Source organism: Elephas maximus, chromosome 1 (assembly GCF_024166365.1).
Source record: "Elephas maximus indicus isolate mEleMax1 chromosome 1, mEleMax1 primary haplotype, whole genome shotgun sequence".
Classification (NCBI taxonomy): domain Eukaryota; kingdom Metazoa; phylum Chordata; class Mammalia; order Proboscidea; family Elephantidae; genus Elephas; species Elephas maximus.
Genome location: NC_064819.1, coordinates 93,588,940 through 93,604,666, shown reverse-complemented (window position 1 = coordinate 93,604,666; position 15,727 = coordinate 93,588,940). Strand labels below are relative to the sequence as shown.

Below are 15,727 nucleotides of genomic sequence, written 5' to 3'. Positions count from 1 at the left end.
AATGGGGAAAGGCGGGCCTTAGGAACCATCTCATGGTTGGGGGGTGGGGGGAAAAGATGGCGGAGCTGATGCTCCTTAGCGAGATTGCCGACCCGACGCGTTTCTTCACGGACAACCTGCTGAGCCCGGAGGACTGGGGTCCGCGGAGTGAGGGCTTGGGGAGGGAAGGGGGCTGTGGCAAATTGTGCTCCTAAGGCACGCGGGAAAGAAGCGGAAGCCCAAAGCGGAAAGCTGGGCAAATAGGGACTCCACCATCTGAAGGGGGGCGGAGCAGGGGGGCTCGCTGTGCATACGGAGGCTGTGGGAGTTGGGGAAGACCTTCATTCGTTGCTGCAACATCAAGTTGTTCTGGAGTCGGGGAAGGAGGAGCAGTAGCTCTTTGGCTGTATCACTTTTCAAGTGGGCGGGCGGTGGATCTGAGCGGGCCGAGCCAATGAGGGATGGGGCGGGTTCTTGTGTGCAGATCTGTAGGCTGGGTCACTGGACGACCCCCCGACAGTCCTCACCCTTGCAGACTGTACCCTGTACACTGGCCTGGATGAAGTGGCCGAGGAGCAGACGCAGCTCTTCCGTTGCCTGGAGCAGGATGTCCCGGTATTGAACCCCCAGCCTTGTCTCTTAACCCATGATGGGTGGGAATGGTTCTAGAACCAGCACTCATCCCCAGGCTAGGGCTCATCTGGAGGCACTCCTTCGTTCTCACATTCCTCCCCACCGATTCTTTCCCTTATTCAGTTCGACAGCAGCTCTCTGGATGTGGGGATGGATGCCAGTCCCCCTGAGCCCCCATGGGACCCCTTACCTATCTTCCCAGGTAAGACATCCTATGTGGTTCCCTTATCCTTCCAGAAACCCTCATCATCTCACTCTTTTCCAGGAACTATGAAATATGTAATTCTTTGGATCCTCACATCACTTTTATGTAATTGACATGCACTCTTCTCCCTGTTAATCCCTTAGGTTTGTTCCTTTCCCCATTTCCTAGTGGGGGAATTCCCACCCCCATGCCCTTGGGCACTTTCTGGACTCTTCAGGCTTTGCTTCCCGGTTATTTTCTGACCCCGTTTCTTCTAGATCTTGAGGTGAAGTCTGAACCATCCTCCCCGTGCTCTTCCTCCTCCCTCAGTTCTGAATCATCACATCTCTCCACGGAACCCTCCAGCCAGGTGAGAGAGCTCAGTCCTTGCATCTGCTCTCTGTGGCTGAGATTCTGCTCCATACCCTTCACACACAGGTGCTGATGAAATGATTTGTGTGCTATGAGTCCTGGGCGGGGAGGGGTGCCCTTCTTTTTTTGCCTTTGCTGTTTCTTTGACATCCTGATTGTCACATCTCCACTCTGTCTAAAAGTGTAGACAGAGTCTTTTTATTTAGAACAAACCCTTATCATTTTAAAAGCAATTTAACTTTTCAGTGTAAAAAAAAAAATTAGAAATACAGAAAAGCAAGGAAAATAAATGTTAACTGTAATGTCTCATCATTGACATTTTGATATATATATTCTCTCAGTTCTTTTTAAATATGTAAACATTTTATGCAGAATTAGGTTTCTATCTATGGTTTTAGAATTGGATTTTCTCACCTAAATAAGAATTTCCCGGTATCTTTAAATGTTCTTCTGAAACAAAACTTTCAGTGACTAGAGTTTTCTATCATGTGGTATGTCACATCCACAAGAATATAAGCTTCATGAAGAGATACTTTGTGCAGTCAAAGAACAGTGCCTGGCACAGACCAGTGCTTAATACATGGTTGCAAAGTGAATATATTAATTTAATTAACCATCTCCCCAGTCTTGGACATTGAGCTTTTTTTTTTTTTTAATTGTGCTTTAAGTGGAAGTTTGTAGTTCAAGTTAGTTTCTTGTGCAAAAATTTATACACATATTATTTGGTGACCCTAGTTGCTCTCCCTGCAATATGACAGCACACTCCTCCTTTCCACTGGAGATTTCCCATGTCCATTCAATCAGCTCCTGTCCGTTTCAGCCTTCTCATCTCACCTCTGGACAGGAGCTGCCCGTTTAGTCTCATGTATCTACTTGAGCTAAGAAGCACAGTCTTCACCAGTATCATTTTATGTCTTATAGTCCAGTCTAATATTTGTCTGAGGGGTTGGCTTTGGGAATGGTTTCAGTTTTGGGCTATCAGAGAATCCGGGGTCCATGTCTTCCAGGGTCCCTCTAGTCTCTAAGACCATTAAGTCCGGTCTTTTTAAGTGAATTTGTGCTCTGCACCCTACTTTTCTTCTGCTCTGTTAGGAACTTTCTGTTCCCTGGCAGGGTGGTCATTGGTGGTAGCTGGGTACCATCTAGTTCCTCTGGTCTCAGCCTGATGGAGCCTCTGGTTTATGTGACCCTTTCTAGACAGAGTGTTTTTAATATAGAGAGATATTGTTAGCAGTGGTGGGGCTGGGAAGAAGAGAGTTGTTAATTGCCGAGAATTCTAGAACTGCTGCTTGCCAGGTGTGTACTCTAAGGCAACATTTGAGATCTTGAGACCTCAGCCCTCCCACAAATAAAGTAAAAAGAGAGAATAAGGGGCCGGAGATAGCTTAGGGAGACACTCAGTACCATTCAAACCAGAATGTCAAATAATTGGTGGCTGGTAAGCACTAAAGCTTTTGTTCTTCCTCTTACTGTGGACACCTCTCTCGTTTTTTTCCCCCTTCTTCCTGCCTCCTGCCCCACCCCCACTCTCACCCAGGCTCCTGGTGTAGGGGAGGTGCTGGATGTGAAAACAGAGTCCTTAGTGCCCCCATTCTGCCTCCTGGGAGATGGTCCAACATCCCCATTTGGAACCGTCCAGATCAATGTGGGCCTTACCTCTGATGATCCCTCAGGTAATAACAGCCTGCCAAGATCCCCAGTCTTGGCAAGGTGGAGTTTGTGTGTGTAGATGTGGGAGGCAGCAGGACTAGGAGGAAAAGGTGGGGGAGGGGAAATGGCAGATAACCAGAAAGAGTCCAGCAGGGAGAGGGAGAAATTTAGGAAACCACAGCCAAGGGCAGTGCTGAGGAGATGGAGATGATTTTTCTTTCTTTTTATTTTCCCTGGTATCGTGTTGTGTAATTTAACTTCCCATGATTTTGCATTTTCACTCTCCTCCAACATTTCGCTATAAAGATTTCCAGATGTGCAGGAAAGTTGGAATACCTAATACCCAAATCATGGATTCTACAATTAACGTTACTTGTACTCTTTTTAGAAGTGTTCTCAAGTTTATTTTCTCCTGTGCCAATAAACATGGATTGAGCACTTACTCCATGCCAGGTACTAGACAGGGTGCTGGGGATGCAAAGCATGCTGACTTGAATCCTGCAGTGTAATGGGAGAAAGACAAGTACCAGTCAATATAAGTGTGGTCACTCTAGGATAGAGCTCACCAGGGGGTGCCATAAGAGCTTATTAAAGGGGGTGGCTTAGTTTCCTAGTGGTGCTATAACAGAAACAACCACAAGTGGGTAGCCTTAAAAAACAGAAATTTATTTTCTCACAGCTTAGGAGGCTAGAAATCTGAATTTAGGGCACCAGCTCTAGGGGAAGGTGCTCTCTCTCTGTCAGCTCTAGGGGAAGATCCTTGTCCCATCATTCCTCAGTTCCTTCATGATCTACGATCTTCACATGGTGTGGAATTTATCTTCACCTGTTTGTAGTTGCTTGTCTCTGTGTCTTTGCTGTTCCTTGTAACTCAAAAGTGATTAGGTTTAGGACACCCTCTACACTGATAGGGCTTCATTAACATAACAAAGAAAACTGTTTCCAGATAGGATTACATCCCCAAGTATAGGAGTTAGAATTCCAACACATGTTTTAGGGGACAAAATTCAGTCCATATCAGGGGGCATCTCACTTAGATTGGGGCTGTAATCTTTACGGAAGCAGACTGCCATATCTTTCTCCTGTGGAGCAGCTGGTGGGTTCGAACCCCCAGCCCTTTCGTTAGCAGAGCCAAGTACTTTAACCGCTGTACCACTAGAACATAGAAGTGGAGAAGTATAGTAAACCCACCCAGTGGTACTGCAGAAGAAAAGATCTGGTGATCTGCTTTCATTAAGATTACAGCCAAGAAAACCCTATGGAGCAGTTCTGCTTTGTAACACATGGGGTTACCGTGAGTCAGAATCGAATCGACTGCAACTAACAGCAGCAATAATTTAGGTAGTTTTTTGAGGGTCTGTATTTATCACTTTGCGAGACAAGAAGCATAAGGCATAATCCTTGCTCTTGGAGAGTCTTGTGAGGATTATAACACATATAAATAGTTACATGGTTAAATAGTTGTAATAGTGGTTACCTCTGGGGAGGGGACATAGGTTGGCTGGGGGACAGGGAAGAGAAGGAGATTCACTTTTCACTGAATTCCTTTTTGCATCTTTGGAATTTTGTATGACTGTATTACGTGTTCCAAAATGTAAATTGAGTTGAAATTATAAAGTAGCAATATTAGCTGACTGTATAATTACCGAAATGAGTGGTATGGCCCAGAGGTGTGACTGACTGGTGACTTTTGGGCTGAATCTGGCTCTCTTACGGGTTTTGTATCACCCACATGGACCCTAACATTGGTTTTCGTGGAGCAATCAAGTCTTTTAAGATACTCTGAACAGAGAACATGCAGGCTCGGAGGTGACGGGGCTTTGAGATTAGGTGTCTGGGAGGCTGACAAGGTGAGCGGTCCAGGATGGAGGGGGTGTTAACAGCACTGGGATGGTGTCTCAGTGTCCCAGGGCTGCCATGACAAGATACCACAAAGTGGATGGCTTTAAGGAACAGAAACTTACTTTCTCACAGTTCTGGAGGCTAGAAATCCATACCAGGGTCTCAGCTGTTTCTTCTCTGTGGGCCCCTCTCCTAGTTTCTGGGGGCTGTGGGAGTTCTTCTTTCCTTTGCTGCTTATAGATGCATCTGCCTCTTGTCACGTGGTATATATATCACCCTTGTCTGTCACTCCCTATTTATAAGACACCACTCAGAAGGGACTAGGACTAGGACCCACCCTACTCTTGTGTGACCTCGTTTGACAGAGCTGGTAACAAAAGAAAAACCCAATTTCCTCAAACAAGGCCACATTTATAGGTACAGGAGTTGAACTTCTGTATATCTTTTCGGGGGACATGATTCAGTCCTTAATAGATGCAATGAGGTGGAAATCCAGCAAGATAGGAATTTTGGCCCATATTAGTGCTGGAGATTCTCCCTGCTTGGTCCTCCTCTATGTGATCAGACTAGGTCTCTGAGGAAGAGCGGGACAAGCATGAAGCTTGAGCAGTGGTGAGAAAAATCAGAGGAGCCGTTCAAGGAGAAAGGAAAATGTCAGACGAAGTAGGAGGAGAGCCAGCAGATTAACAGCTCCATGTCTTCTTCTGGATTGCCTGCCTCTGGCCAGAATAGTTTTATTTTGGGGTTTTAAACTCCTGCCCCCCTGAGGTGGATGTAAGTATTGCGGAGGAGAAGAGTAGGGCTAGTAATAGGAAGAGTCATTAAGGAGAAATGACCATGTCTCCCATTTTCCCATCTTAGTCCTCCTCCCCTTCAGCATTTATCTGATACCTGGTTGTTTGTCTTATGCTGCCCCTTCACTCCTTCACCCACAGATGTACGGACCAAGATAGAGCCTGTCTCCCCTTCTTCCTCCATCAACTCAGAGGCTTCCCTGCTCTCAGCAGAGTCCCCCAACCAGGTGAGCATCAACTTCCCTTCCTCCTCCCCAGACACTCCAGTGAGCTTCTCTGACTCTCAGGAGTACGAGAGCTTTCTCTTCTTTAGCTCCTTCTCCTTGCCACTCCTGACTAACATCCCTCTGGACTGCCCCACGTAGGCCCTCATAGGAGAGGAGGTACTGGAAGTGAAGACTGAGTCCCCATCCCCACCAGGGTGCCTCCTGCGGGATGTTCCAACCCCCCCATTTGGAGCTGTCCAGATCAGCATGGGCCCATCCCCTGATGGCTCCTCAGGTAGTGGGGCCTCCTCATACCTGGGTCCCTGGCAAGAGGCCTGTAGACCTGACCTTCCTTCCGTTCTCTCACTTTCCTGCAGGCAAAGCCCTGCCCACACGGAAACCGCCACTGCAGCCTAAACCTGTGATGATAACCACTGTCCCGCTGCCACCCAGAGCTGTGCCGCCTAGCACCACCGTCCTTCTTCAGCACCTCGTCCAGCCACCCCCAGGTACTGAAGAAGGAGAGGAGATGGGCTGGATGGATCTTCTCAGGGAGCTCACAGCTTATAAGGCTTCCAAGCCTTAGGTGCTCAGGTATGGGCGTGGACAGAGAGCCCAGCCTGACTCACAGCTCTCTGGCCTCTCTCTCCTGGTCTGTTGCTCCAGTGTCCCCAGTTGTCCTTATCCAGGGTGCTATTCGAGTCCAACCTGAGGGGCCGACCCACCCTGTTCCACGACCTGAGAGGAAGAGCATCGTCCCAGCTCCTATGCCTGGGAACTCCTGCCCGCCTGAAGTGGATGTAACTATTCGGGAGGAGGAGGGTAGAGTTAGTAATAGGAAAAAAAGAGGGAAGTCTGTCATGGGGGAGAACTGTGGAAAAAGGAAGCTGAGAACTAGGAACAAAAAGTGAGGAAGTAGACCTATAAGATGTGGACCCCTGTTTAGGTATGAATATCGACCCCATGAAGTTTTAGGGTCCTTAGGTTTGCTGTCGCTGCAGATGGTGAAGTGCGGGTGGTCCTGTAAAGCAAAAGCAGGGAAGTCACACTGTGTTATGGTTGAGGCAATAATTGGAGGAGGGAGAGAAGCTGCCTCCTGGGGGAAAACCAGGTAAAGGATTCTTTAATTATAGCAAGGTTAAAGTTTGTGCTTTGAAAAGGAAGACACAGAAGAAGGAAACCCGCCAAGGAGAGGAACCAAGGTTCTACCAGAATAGAAGAAGTTCCTTCTGCAGCGTAACTTCTCCTAGCTTTGAGGAACAGGAGCAGGGAGTGGTTGAGAGAAGGACCTCTTCTCTGGACTGATTTAGTAGAGAGGAAAAACCCCACTCTGGGTGTGTAGGTAGGGATTGGTAAGGCGGGGGAAGGGCCTATGTTAGCTTTGGGTGGCCAGTATCTGGAACTGGGGCCATGGTCCCCGTCTCCCACCCACCTTTCATTCTCTTTTTGACCCCCTGGATGCCTAGGCAAAGCTGCTGAAGCGGCAGCAGCGGATGATTAAGAACCGGGAGTCGGCCTGCCAGTCCCGCAGGAAGAAGAAAGAGTATCTGCAGGGGCTGGAGGCAAGGTTGCAGGCGGTGCTGTCCGATAACCAGCAGCTGCGTCGGGAGAATGCTGCCCTCCGCCGGCAGCTCGAGGCCCTGCTGGCTAAGGTAAGGCTGGTCTGTCCATGGAGGGCCAGCAGCAATACCGGTTCCGAGGGAATGCCTTACCCTCCTTCTTATCTCTTCCTTTGCATCTTAGAACAGTGAGCTCAAGTTGGGGTCTGGAAACAGGAAGGTGGTCTGCATCATGATCTTCCTCCTCTTCATTGCCTTCAACTTTGGGCCTGTCAGGTGAGACCTTCCCCACCACCCCGGAACCTTCTGTGGCGGAGCCCACCTTGCAGCGCCTGTTTGCCTGCTTTGGCAAGTCACTCCCATTCCACTCACACGCTGACAGTTGTGGTCGCCTTGGCACCAGTGGTATCTCCAGCCAGCCTTTTCTTGCTCCATCATTTCTCTTATACATGGTACATCCCGGATGAGATAATGGTGCTGATGTTGATAAAGATAATGACTATTAGACACTTACTGAGTTCTAGGCTCTAACTTAAGTGCTCTCCTTTTCTCATGTGTCCTGGCTCTGTGAAGTAGGTACTGTTCTCATTCCTGTATTACAGATGAAAGACAGGTTTGTACAGCAGATTGGGGCCCCGGCAGCCTGCCTGCAGAGCCCTTGTTCTTACCCAGACACTCACTAAAGCAGGGATTCCTCCTTGTGCTCTGTCTGTCCTCCACAGCATCAGTGAGCCTCCTTTGGCTCCTGTCTCTCCTCAAGTGAGCGGAGAGGAACCTCGGCTCCGGAGGCACCTGCTGGAGTTCTCAGAGCAAGAGCCAGTTCGTGGAGTCTCACCCCTCCAGGGCTCCTCCCAGGGGCCTGAAGAGCCCGAGCCCAGCCCTGCAAGCCGACCGAGTTTTAGGTGAGGAGCGAAAGAGGGCTCCTTCTCCTTTGGGGGTGCCCTTTCTTTTTGGGGTGAGCCAGAGCTGTTCTCTTGCTGTCATTGCTTGCTTCTCTGTCATTGTGGGAGTGCTGGCAATCTCTGATCGTTGCTTCTTCCTGGCCTCACTCCAGGAATCTGACAGCCTTCCCTGGGGGTGCCAAGGAGCTGCTACTGAGAGACCTGGACCAGCTCTTTCTCTCCTCCGATTGCCGTCACTTTAACCGAACGGAGTCCCTGAGGTGTGGGGGATTTATGGCTGAGGCTGAGCGCTTCCGCCCCTGCCCTCCCTGCATGCCTCCCTCCCTCCTCCCTGAGGCCCCTCCACAGGTGGTCTGGCTGTCCTCCTGTGCTGAAGCACCAGCTCTCCTTGCCCTCTTGTCTCACTCCTGTGTGCAGGCAAGGAAAGTGGGAGTCTTGGCCTGGCATGGCAGCATGAACTCTTCTCTGCCTCCCCAGGCTTGCAGATGAGTTGAGTGGCTGGGTCCAGCGCCACCAGAGAGGCCGGCGGAAGATCCCTCAAAGGGCCCAAGAGAGACAGGTAGGAGGGGTGGGGCTGGCTGGTTCGAGGATGGCCACATGAAGACAAGGGCTAAATGTCCTGGGGATTTTGAGTGGGTATAGTGGGTTGGTGTGAGGGATTGTTTAGGGGAAGTGGTGGGGTGGGTGTGAGGTGGCATCAGCTTCCAGGGGCTGGCTCTCTGTTTCCCCTCTCCCTTCACCCTCTCCAAATCCTCAGAAACCTCTCCTTCCAGAAGTCTCAGCTACGGAAGGAGTCGCCTCCAGTTAAAGCAGTCCCCACTCGACCACTGGGGCCCCCAGAAAGGTGAGTATAGGAAGGGGGTACTTATTGATTAACCAACGCTCCACTCGAAATAGCTGTGCCCCAGGAGCTGTCCTGTGCTCCCTGTTGTTTCACCCACGGGATTATGCTCCCTTATCCTTTGGGACCTCCTGTCTCTTTCTCTCGTCCTTTTCCCCCTGCTTGTAGTGGGAACCCCCAAATCCTGTTTCCCACCTGCCTAGGGGTTCTGTGGGCCAACTGCAGCTGTATCGCCACCCAGACCGTTCCCAGCCAGAGTTCCTGGATGCAATCGACCGACGGGAAGACACATTTTATGTTGTCTCCTTTCGAAGGGTGAGTCTTCCTCCCTGCCCCATCTCCATCCTCCTAAGTTGTCCAGCAGTCTACTTTCAGAGGGATGGTATAGAGTAGGGCCAGGGAACCTGTTGGTATGTTTTCCTCCATTCTCCTGGCCTGGCCCCTCTTTCCCAGGACCACTTGCTGCTCCCAGCCATCAGCCACAATAAGACCTCCCGGCCTAAGATGTCTCTGGTGATGCCTGCCATGGCCCCCAATGGTAATTCGTTCCCTGCAGGGTGTGGGAAGGGGTCCTGAGATTGAGGAAAGGGGAAGTCCAGATGGGGAGATCCAGCATGAGGAGCTGAGGGGGGAATTAGGGAGAGGAATGGAATATCCCAGAGAAGTGCTAGACTCATAGATGAGAAGAAGCAGGAAATGGGTGGAGAGAAATAATTGAGGAGAGTTTGATGGGAGGAAGACAAGGGTGCTGGTTTTCCTTTGCCCAAGGTGCTTGGGTAGGTGGCTGGGCAGAGGGGGGCGGCCTGGGAACCTGCCAGACCCTCACTTCAGTTTTCCTTTTGACTCCTTCACCTGTATGACTCCACTCTCATCTATGTCATTTTCTTTCTTTCTCGCTGCGCCATACTCCATCCCTGCTGTCCCCTTCAACTCTCCCATGGAGCTGCCTCCTCCTCGCCCATCTTTTCCTCCTGTTCACCTCTGCTTTCCTGGTCCCTCCTCTGTATGCCTCCCCTCCTCGGCTCCCTTGCCTTTCCCCTTCTCACAGAGACCCTTTCGGGCCGCGGAGCCCCAGGGGACTATGAGGAGATGATGCAGATCGAGTGCGAGGTCATGGACACCAGGGTGATTCACATCAAGACCTCCACGGTGCCCCCCTCGCTCCGAAAGCAGCCGTCCCCGACCCCCGGCAATGCCACAGGGGGCCCCTTGCCAGCTTCTACAGCCAGCCAGGCCCACCAGGCCTCCCACCAACCCCTCTACCTCAATCACCCCTGACCTCAACAGCTCACACTGACTTCAAATTGGGGAGTGGGGGCTGGGGGTGACCAAGCGGGAATATTGCTCATTTCCCTGCTCCCTGGGCTTGGGGCAATCAGTCAAGGAAAGACAGGGTGTGGGGTCAAGCACTAATTTGGAGGTAGAGGGATTTACCTCTCCTCTCACTCCCTCTTCGGTATATAGGGCTCCTTTCATTTCAGTGGACCCTCAGTCCCTGCTTCTTCCTTTGAGGGCATTAAGTTTGAGGGTGGGCTCCTGCATACTCTTTATCCTTTTTTTGTCTGTCTGAGGAATGGGAACTGAGTCCTCAGGTGGGACAAGGGAAGTTTTACATTTTGGAGTTAGTTACTGGGAGTAAAGGAGGGATGCTGGCGGGAGATCAGGTTTATGTGTGTGCATGTCTTCTTTTTTATTATTAAATAAACAAAGGGAGTTGAAGGAATAGTGACTGCCTTCCTGACTGGGGTCGGGGAGTTTGGAGGAAGGTGGTTTTGATAGGGACCAGGATCAAAGAACCAAGCACTGAAGACACAGCTGGCCCAGAGATAGGATGGGTATAGAATCACAGACCACATGTCATCTCCTTGCCCCCTCCCCTGCAACTGGGTATGCCTGTGTCTAGCAGGGAATTACAGGGTGGGGGTGGGGGGGGTGGGATGCCTCATGGTTTGATAGATCAGGAGATACAGATCTCTGGAATGTGAGTAAACAGGAAGGACAGGGGGCCCCACACCCTTCAGGGTGAACAGCTTCTCTGGGTCCCCTGCTCTACAGTAGGTTCCCCTCCCTCCCCTTGCTTTCCAGGGTGAACAGCTCAAACAAACAACAGGAGCTGGGGCCAGAGGGCTCTGAGCCTGGAAGGAGGGCCACAGTGGAGAGGGAGGTGGTATTCTGGAGGGAGGATATTGGGGGGCACCCTCTTAACTCTGAGCTGGAGGAGGCAGACTTGAGAGTCCAGGGGAAAGGAAAGGACATGAGCAGGTCTGGAACAACAGGCTGAATATTCTGATTACGGGGAAGGGGAGCAGGAAAAGGGTGAGGGGCTAAGAATCAGTCCCAACCTGCGGGGGTGCCTGGCCAGCAGCGCCTCAGGCCTGACCCTGCAGGCTTGTCCTGGGTCAGCTGGAGGGTGTTGGCTGGGCCTGGGCTCAGGGCCCAGATGACTGGACAGGGGCCGCCCGGGCCAGAAGCCCGGCCTGAAGGACCTCACGTGTCCAGCCAGGCTCTCCCCCAGCTCATTACTGTGTTTGGGGTGAAAACAGACCAAGTCACTATGGTGACCTGGAACTGGGGCTCCCAGGAACTAGGCCTCTTCTCCCTCAAGAGGGCAGCCCTGGGTTGCTCAACCCACGCTTCCTGTCCCAGGGTCCCTGGGGGTGATCCCAGCCTTAACCAGGCGGTGTAATGCATAAACAAGGATTTTGGAGACAGATCACCTGAATTGGATTCCCTGCCTTGCCTTTTGTTGGTGAATGTCCTTGATGTATAACTAACACCCTGAGTCCTAGTTTCCCCATCTATAAAATGGGAAACTCTGACCTCAGGGCAGACATGAGAATAAACAAGATGACGTTCGCAAAGCCTGGTCCGCAGTAGACATGTCTTTTTCTTATGCCTTGCTCCTTTCTCTCCTCCTCTACAGTGCCCTTTTCTTCCTGCATTGTTCCCATCTGGGTTCCATGGTTCTTTCTCCTCCTTGACCCCAGCTCAGGAAAGTGCTTGAAGTGCTGGCATCTCAGACTGGAGGCTCTAGGGTGTGGTGGGTCGCACCTCTGCTGAGTAGCAAAGGCAGCCGGCACTTGAGTGTGAAGTAGGAGCCTGGTCTCTCTTGGCTGAGGGAGTGGAGTGGTGGGAAGGAGGCATGGCGACTGGTTATACATACTGTCGGGGGAAGGCAGGTCAAGCTCTGGGTTGCTTTCTTCCAAACCCGTGTAGACCTCCATTCCTCAGGCCACACACCCCATCCAAGGCCACTTCAGCATGCCAGGCCAGTGCCCTTTGCCTCATCGGCCTCTTTGTCCTGGGCCCTCATATCTTTTTTCTCCTGCTTTCCTTGTGCTACCACCTCCTGTTTTCTGTCCTCAGGATCCCCGCCGTTGATTTCTCTATCATCCCTGACCCCATAGTCTCTCCCTTTCTCTAGACTTTTCTGCCTTTCTTTGCTCTCTCCCTCACTATGAGTTAACACCTCTTTTTGACCCTTTATTCTTTGTTCAAGGAGCCCTCGTGGTGCAGTGGTCAAGCGCTCAGCTGCCAACCAAAAGGTCAGTGGTTCAAACCCACCAGCTGCTCTGCAGGAGAAAGATGGGGCAGTCTGCTTCCTTAGAGATTTACAGCCTTGGGAACCCTATGGGGCAGTTCTACTCTGTCCTGTAGGGTCACTGTGAGTTGGAATGGACCTGACGGCAGTGGGTTTTGTTTGGATCCTTTGTTCATTTTATTGGTTTCTTGCTTCTTTTGTATTTTTCCCTTTCTCCTCCTCTGCTTCACCGTCTATTTTTTCCTCTTGGTCTTCTCATCTCCTGCTGCTGACCCTGGGCTTGCCTCTCTTTTTCATACCACCCCCCTTTTCCCTTTCCATTCTTTTATCCACATTCCTTGTCCCTTTCCATTACTTCCTCTCTTCTCCCCCGCTTCAGTCCTCTCCTCCTTCGTCCCCACCCCCCTTCTCCACTCCAGTCCTCTTGTCCTCTTCCCAGCTGTGGGGGCCGGACTGGGGAACCTAATGTTTGCCTCATCGTTATGCTATGGCTTCTGGATACAGCACATCTGGATTCCGGGGCCCAGATGTGTGGTTGCCACAGCGACCTCAGTCCCTCTGGTAAATACGGGCGCCCACCCGCCCCAGAGCAGAGAACAAAACAATTGTGTGACTTTCTTTTGTCACAAGATAGAAATGTCCTCCCTCCTCCCTTCTTCCCACACCCATGTCTCCAGGCAAAGGAAGTTTTGAGGGTCTAAACCCTTCTTTCCATGGCTCTCTTGCCCCCCTTTCAGCCCTAGTCTCTTAGTTTTCTTCCGTTTTTGATCTCAGGCTCAGTCCTTTCTCTCCATGTTCCCCTTCCTTGCACCCCTCCTCAGCTCTCAGTAATGGCACGTTGACCCCCCTGTCTTGTACTTGGCAATTTCTTCTAACTGAATCTACGTAATGACTGGATGCAGAAAGAAGTTTCAAAAATCCAGATTCCCCACCCTTCCTTCTCAAACAAGTCCTTCAAGAATCCACTTAATTTATTTCTGCCCCAAGTCATCAATCCTGTCATTTCCCAGGGCTGTTGCTGGGTGAGGGGAGAGACTACAGGCTTTGGGATCAGAAAACCTGGTTGAGGCCCACCTTCACCACCCCTAGCAAAGTCCGTTAAAGTCCATAAGTCTGTTTCCCCAGCCACAAAGTGGGGCTGATAAAATACTGCACTGTGAAGGGAAGTGCTTTGTAAACAGAAGCCCAGTACAAATGCTTTCTGTCTTTCCCCTCTCTGGGACTGCTTCCTTGGATCGCAGCCTCTGGCCTCTCTTCATTCCCCTCTCTCTATCCTTCAGGCCTTTGCCCTTAATTGCCTTTACTTTTCTGTGTCTTCCTTTCCTTTCTCCTTGTCTTTCCCTTTCTTCCTTTTCTATATCTTTTATTCCTTATCCTCCTAAGGTCAGGACAGGAACCTGGAGGATCATTCAAGGATAGAAGCTCAGAGCTGAGGACACCTGGGCTGAGGCTTCGGAGAACAGCCAATGCACATGGACAGTTCTTGACAACACCCAATCTTCCTGTTCCACTGAGGACAGAGCAGTGAGGCCTACCCCACTCTGACCACAGGGATTCCCTGCCTTTATGCCTGTGACTCCCTACCAGGCATTCTTTCCCCATCCTTTTCTCACAGTCTTTTCACAACTCACAACTCAATATTGACAAGTGTTTATTGGGTACCTACTCTATGCAAGCCCCGGTGCTTTCCTGAGATACAAACGTATATAAGACACGAGCTCCTGCAAGAGCGCGAAATCCAGAGGGTGAATCAGATTTTAGACAGTGTTTCTATCAAAACCTGGAATTATGTCCGTCAAGCGTCCAGTGAGTGGCCGGAAAGTTGTAAGCATCTGGAATCATACACTCCCTCTCTGAGATTCCAGCATCCAGTCCCCAGCAGCAGGCTTCCAAGACATGCCAGGGTTATATTTCTAGTTCTTGCTCCTCTCAGGGTCTCCTGGCCACTCTCTGGGCCAAGTATACTTATGGCGACCATACACTAAATAATAAAACCAGGAAATGGGACCAAAAAAAAAGGTGACCATGGCACATATTTATTGAAATCAAAGAAAATCCATACTCTGCAGTCTGCTGTCTCTGTGTGATGCTGTCTAAGACCCTCCATCACCATTTCATCTACTTTCCCCTGCCTCCCACCCAGAGATCCTTCCTAGGGGAGCTGCTACCTATCCTTGGCTGTGGGGCTTCAAGCCAAGGCAGAGGAAGGAAGCTAAGCCCAGCTCCATCCAAGACGGTGACTTCATCCCCCTATCAAAGCCAGGAAAAAAACAGCCACACACCCAGACACACGGACACACACGGGGACACCCACGCGAGAGCTGATGAATACTTTGCACTCAGTCACAATGAGCTAACTGGGCATCTGGCAGCAGCCATATCCTGTGCCAGCGTGTTGTGACCCAGAAACACCACCACGCCTGCAACGCCAGGGGTCTGACATGGACACAGACACCTGTGCCCCAGCCCATGTGGCAGAATCAGGCACATGCAGGCTTCTTTCACTCAAGACTGTTAACTGGTCTAGTTACACCCCGATGGTGAGGTTTGCAGAGAGGTAGAACTCTATCCTCAATGTGAAGCCTGAGGAAGGGTCCCTTAACCTGGATATTTCTCCTCTGTGTGTGGAATCGACTTGACGGCAGTGGTGGGTGGGTGACAAAAGTATCCTTTTCTGCCCCCCATGGGGCAGTATGTGGGGAAATGAGGCCAGAGAAACGCCCAGTAGCTGAATGTGGGGTGTGTCTGCCTCTCCGTCCGCCCTGTCCCCTGGTTGTCAGTCTTCCTGTCCCACCTGAGACTAAGGTGCCCTTTTACTCTAGCCTCTAGCTCTCTCCCCACCCCTGCTTCCTGTTCCCTTGCAGCTCCCAAACTTGAGCCCCCTTCTGCTTTCCAGAGCTTAGCCCACCTTCATGCACTGCACCCCCATTTTTGCCTCCTGCCTCTAGCTCTTTATTGGTTGGCAAAAATTCCTCCTAGCCTCTAGGCTTCCCATCCTTTTCTCCCCCCCAGCCCTGACTTTCTTCCCAAGTTTTATTTGCCCTGGAGTTCAGGCAAGCCTTTGCCCAACCTCACCTGCCATTTCTCTAGGTATTTACTGAGGTGGGAGAATGAAAAGGGGGCAGTGATCCAAACTGAGAACAGGATATGGACTGGACAGAACAGGGACAGGCCATGCTGAGGAAATAAGGGAGGAAGAGACAGGCGCAGGTGGAAGCATTGGG

The 15,727-nt window shown here is 50.9% G+C and overlaps 2 protein-coding genes across 14 annotated transcripts in view; both read left to right on the top strand.

The window, feature by feature from the left end:
- The first annotated feature begins 32 nt into the window (after positions 1-32).
- On the top strand, positions 33-10,873 carry ATF6B (activating transcription factor 6 beta). 4 transcript variants are annotated; one of them, XM_049889376.1, is made up of 18 exons: positions 33-138; positions 515-594; positions 736-814; positions 1,075-1,166; positions 2,706-2,841; positions 5,596-5,681; positions 5,820-5,955; positions 6,038-6,169; positions 6,327-6,460; positions 7,127-7,312; positions 7,404-7,495; positions 7,942-8,121; positions 8,274-8,381; positions 8,599-8,680; positions 8,895-8,965; positions 9,166-9,277; positions 9,416-9,500; positions 10,011-10,872. In XM_049889376.1, exons 1-18 carry the CDS (start codon positions 33-35, stop codon positions 10,238-10,240), a joined length of 2,127 nt encoding a protein of 708 aa, XP_049745333.1. In that variant the 3' UTR covers positions 10,241-10,872. The 4 variants fall into 4 exon arrangements, with proteins under 4 accessions (XP_049745333.1, XP_049745341.1, XP_049745361.1 ...); XM_049889384.1 differs by having other exon boundaries at positions 45-147; positions 10,011-10,873; XM_049889404.1 differs by having other exon boundaries at positions 45-147; positions 9,131-9,277; positions 10,011-10,100.
- Positions 10,874-12,321: 1,448 nt separating this feature from the next.
- TNXB (tenascin XB) overlaps positions 12,322-15,727 on the top strand; it is a 70,742-nt gene continuing 67,336 nt past the window's right edge. For 2 of the 10 annotated variants that reach the window (XM_049889291.1, XM_049889319.1), the window contains exon 1: positions 12,324-12,507. The gene's annotated coding sequence lies outside the window, so the exon portion shown is untranslated. Of the gene's footprint in view, positions 12,508-15,727 lie in introns of all 10 variants that reach the window. The other 8 variants (XM_049889272.1, XM_049889262.1, XM_049889310.1 and 5 more) reach the window with 7 other exon arrangements.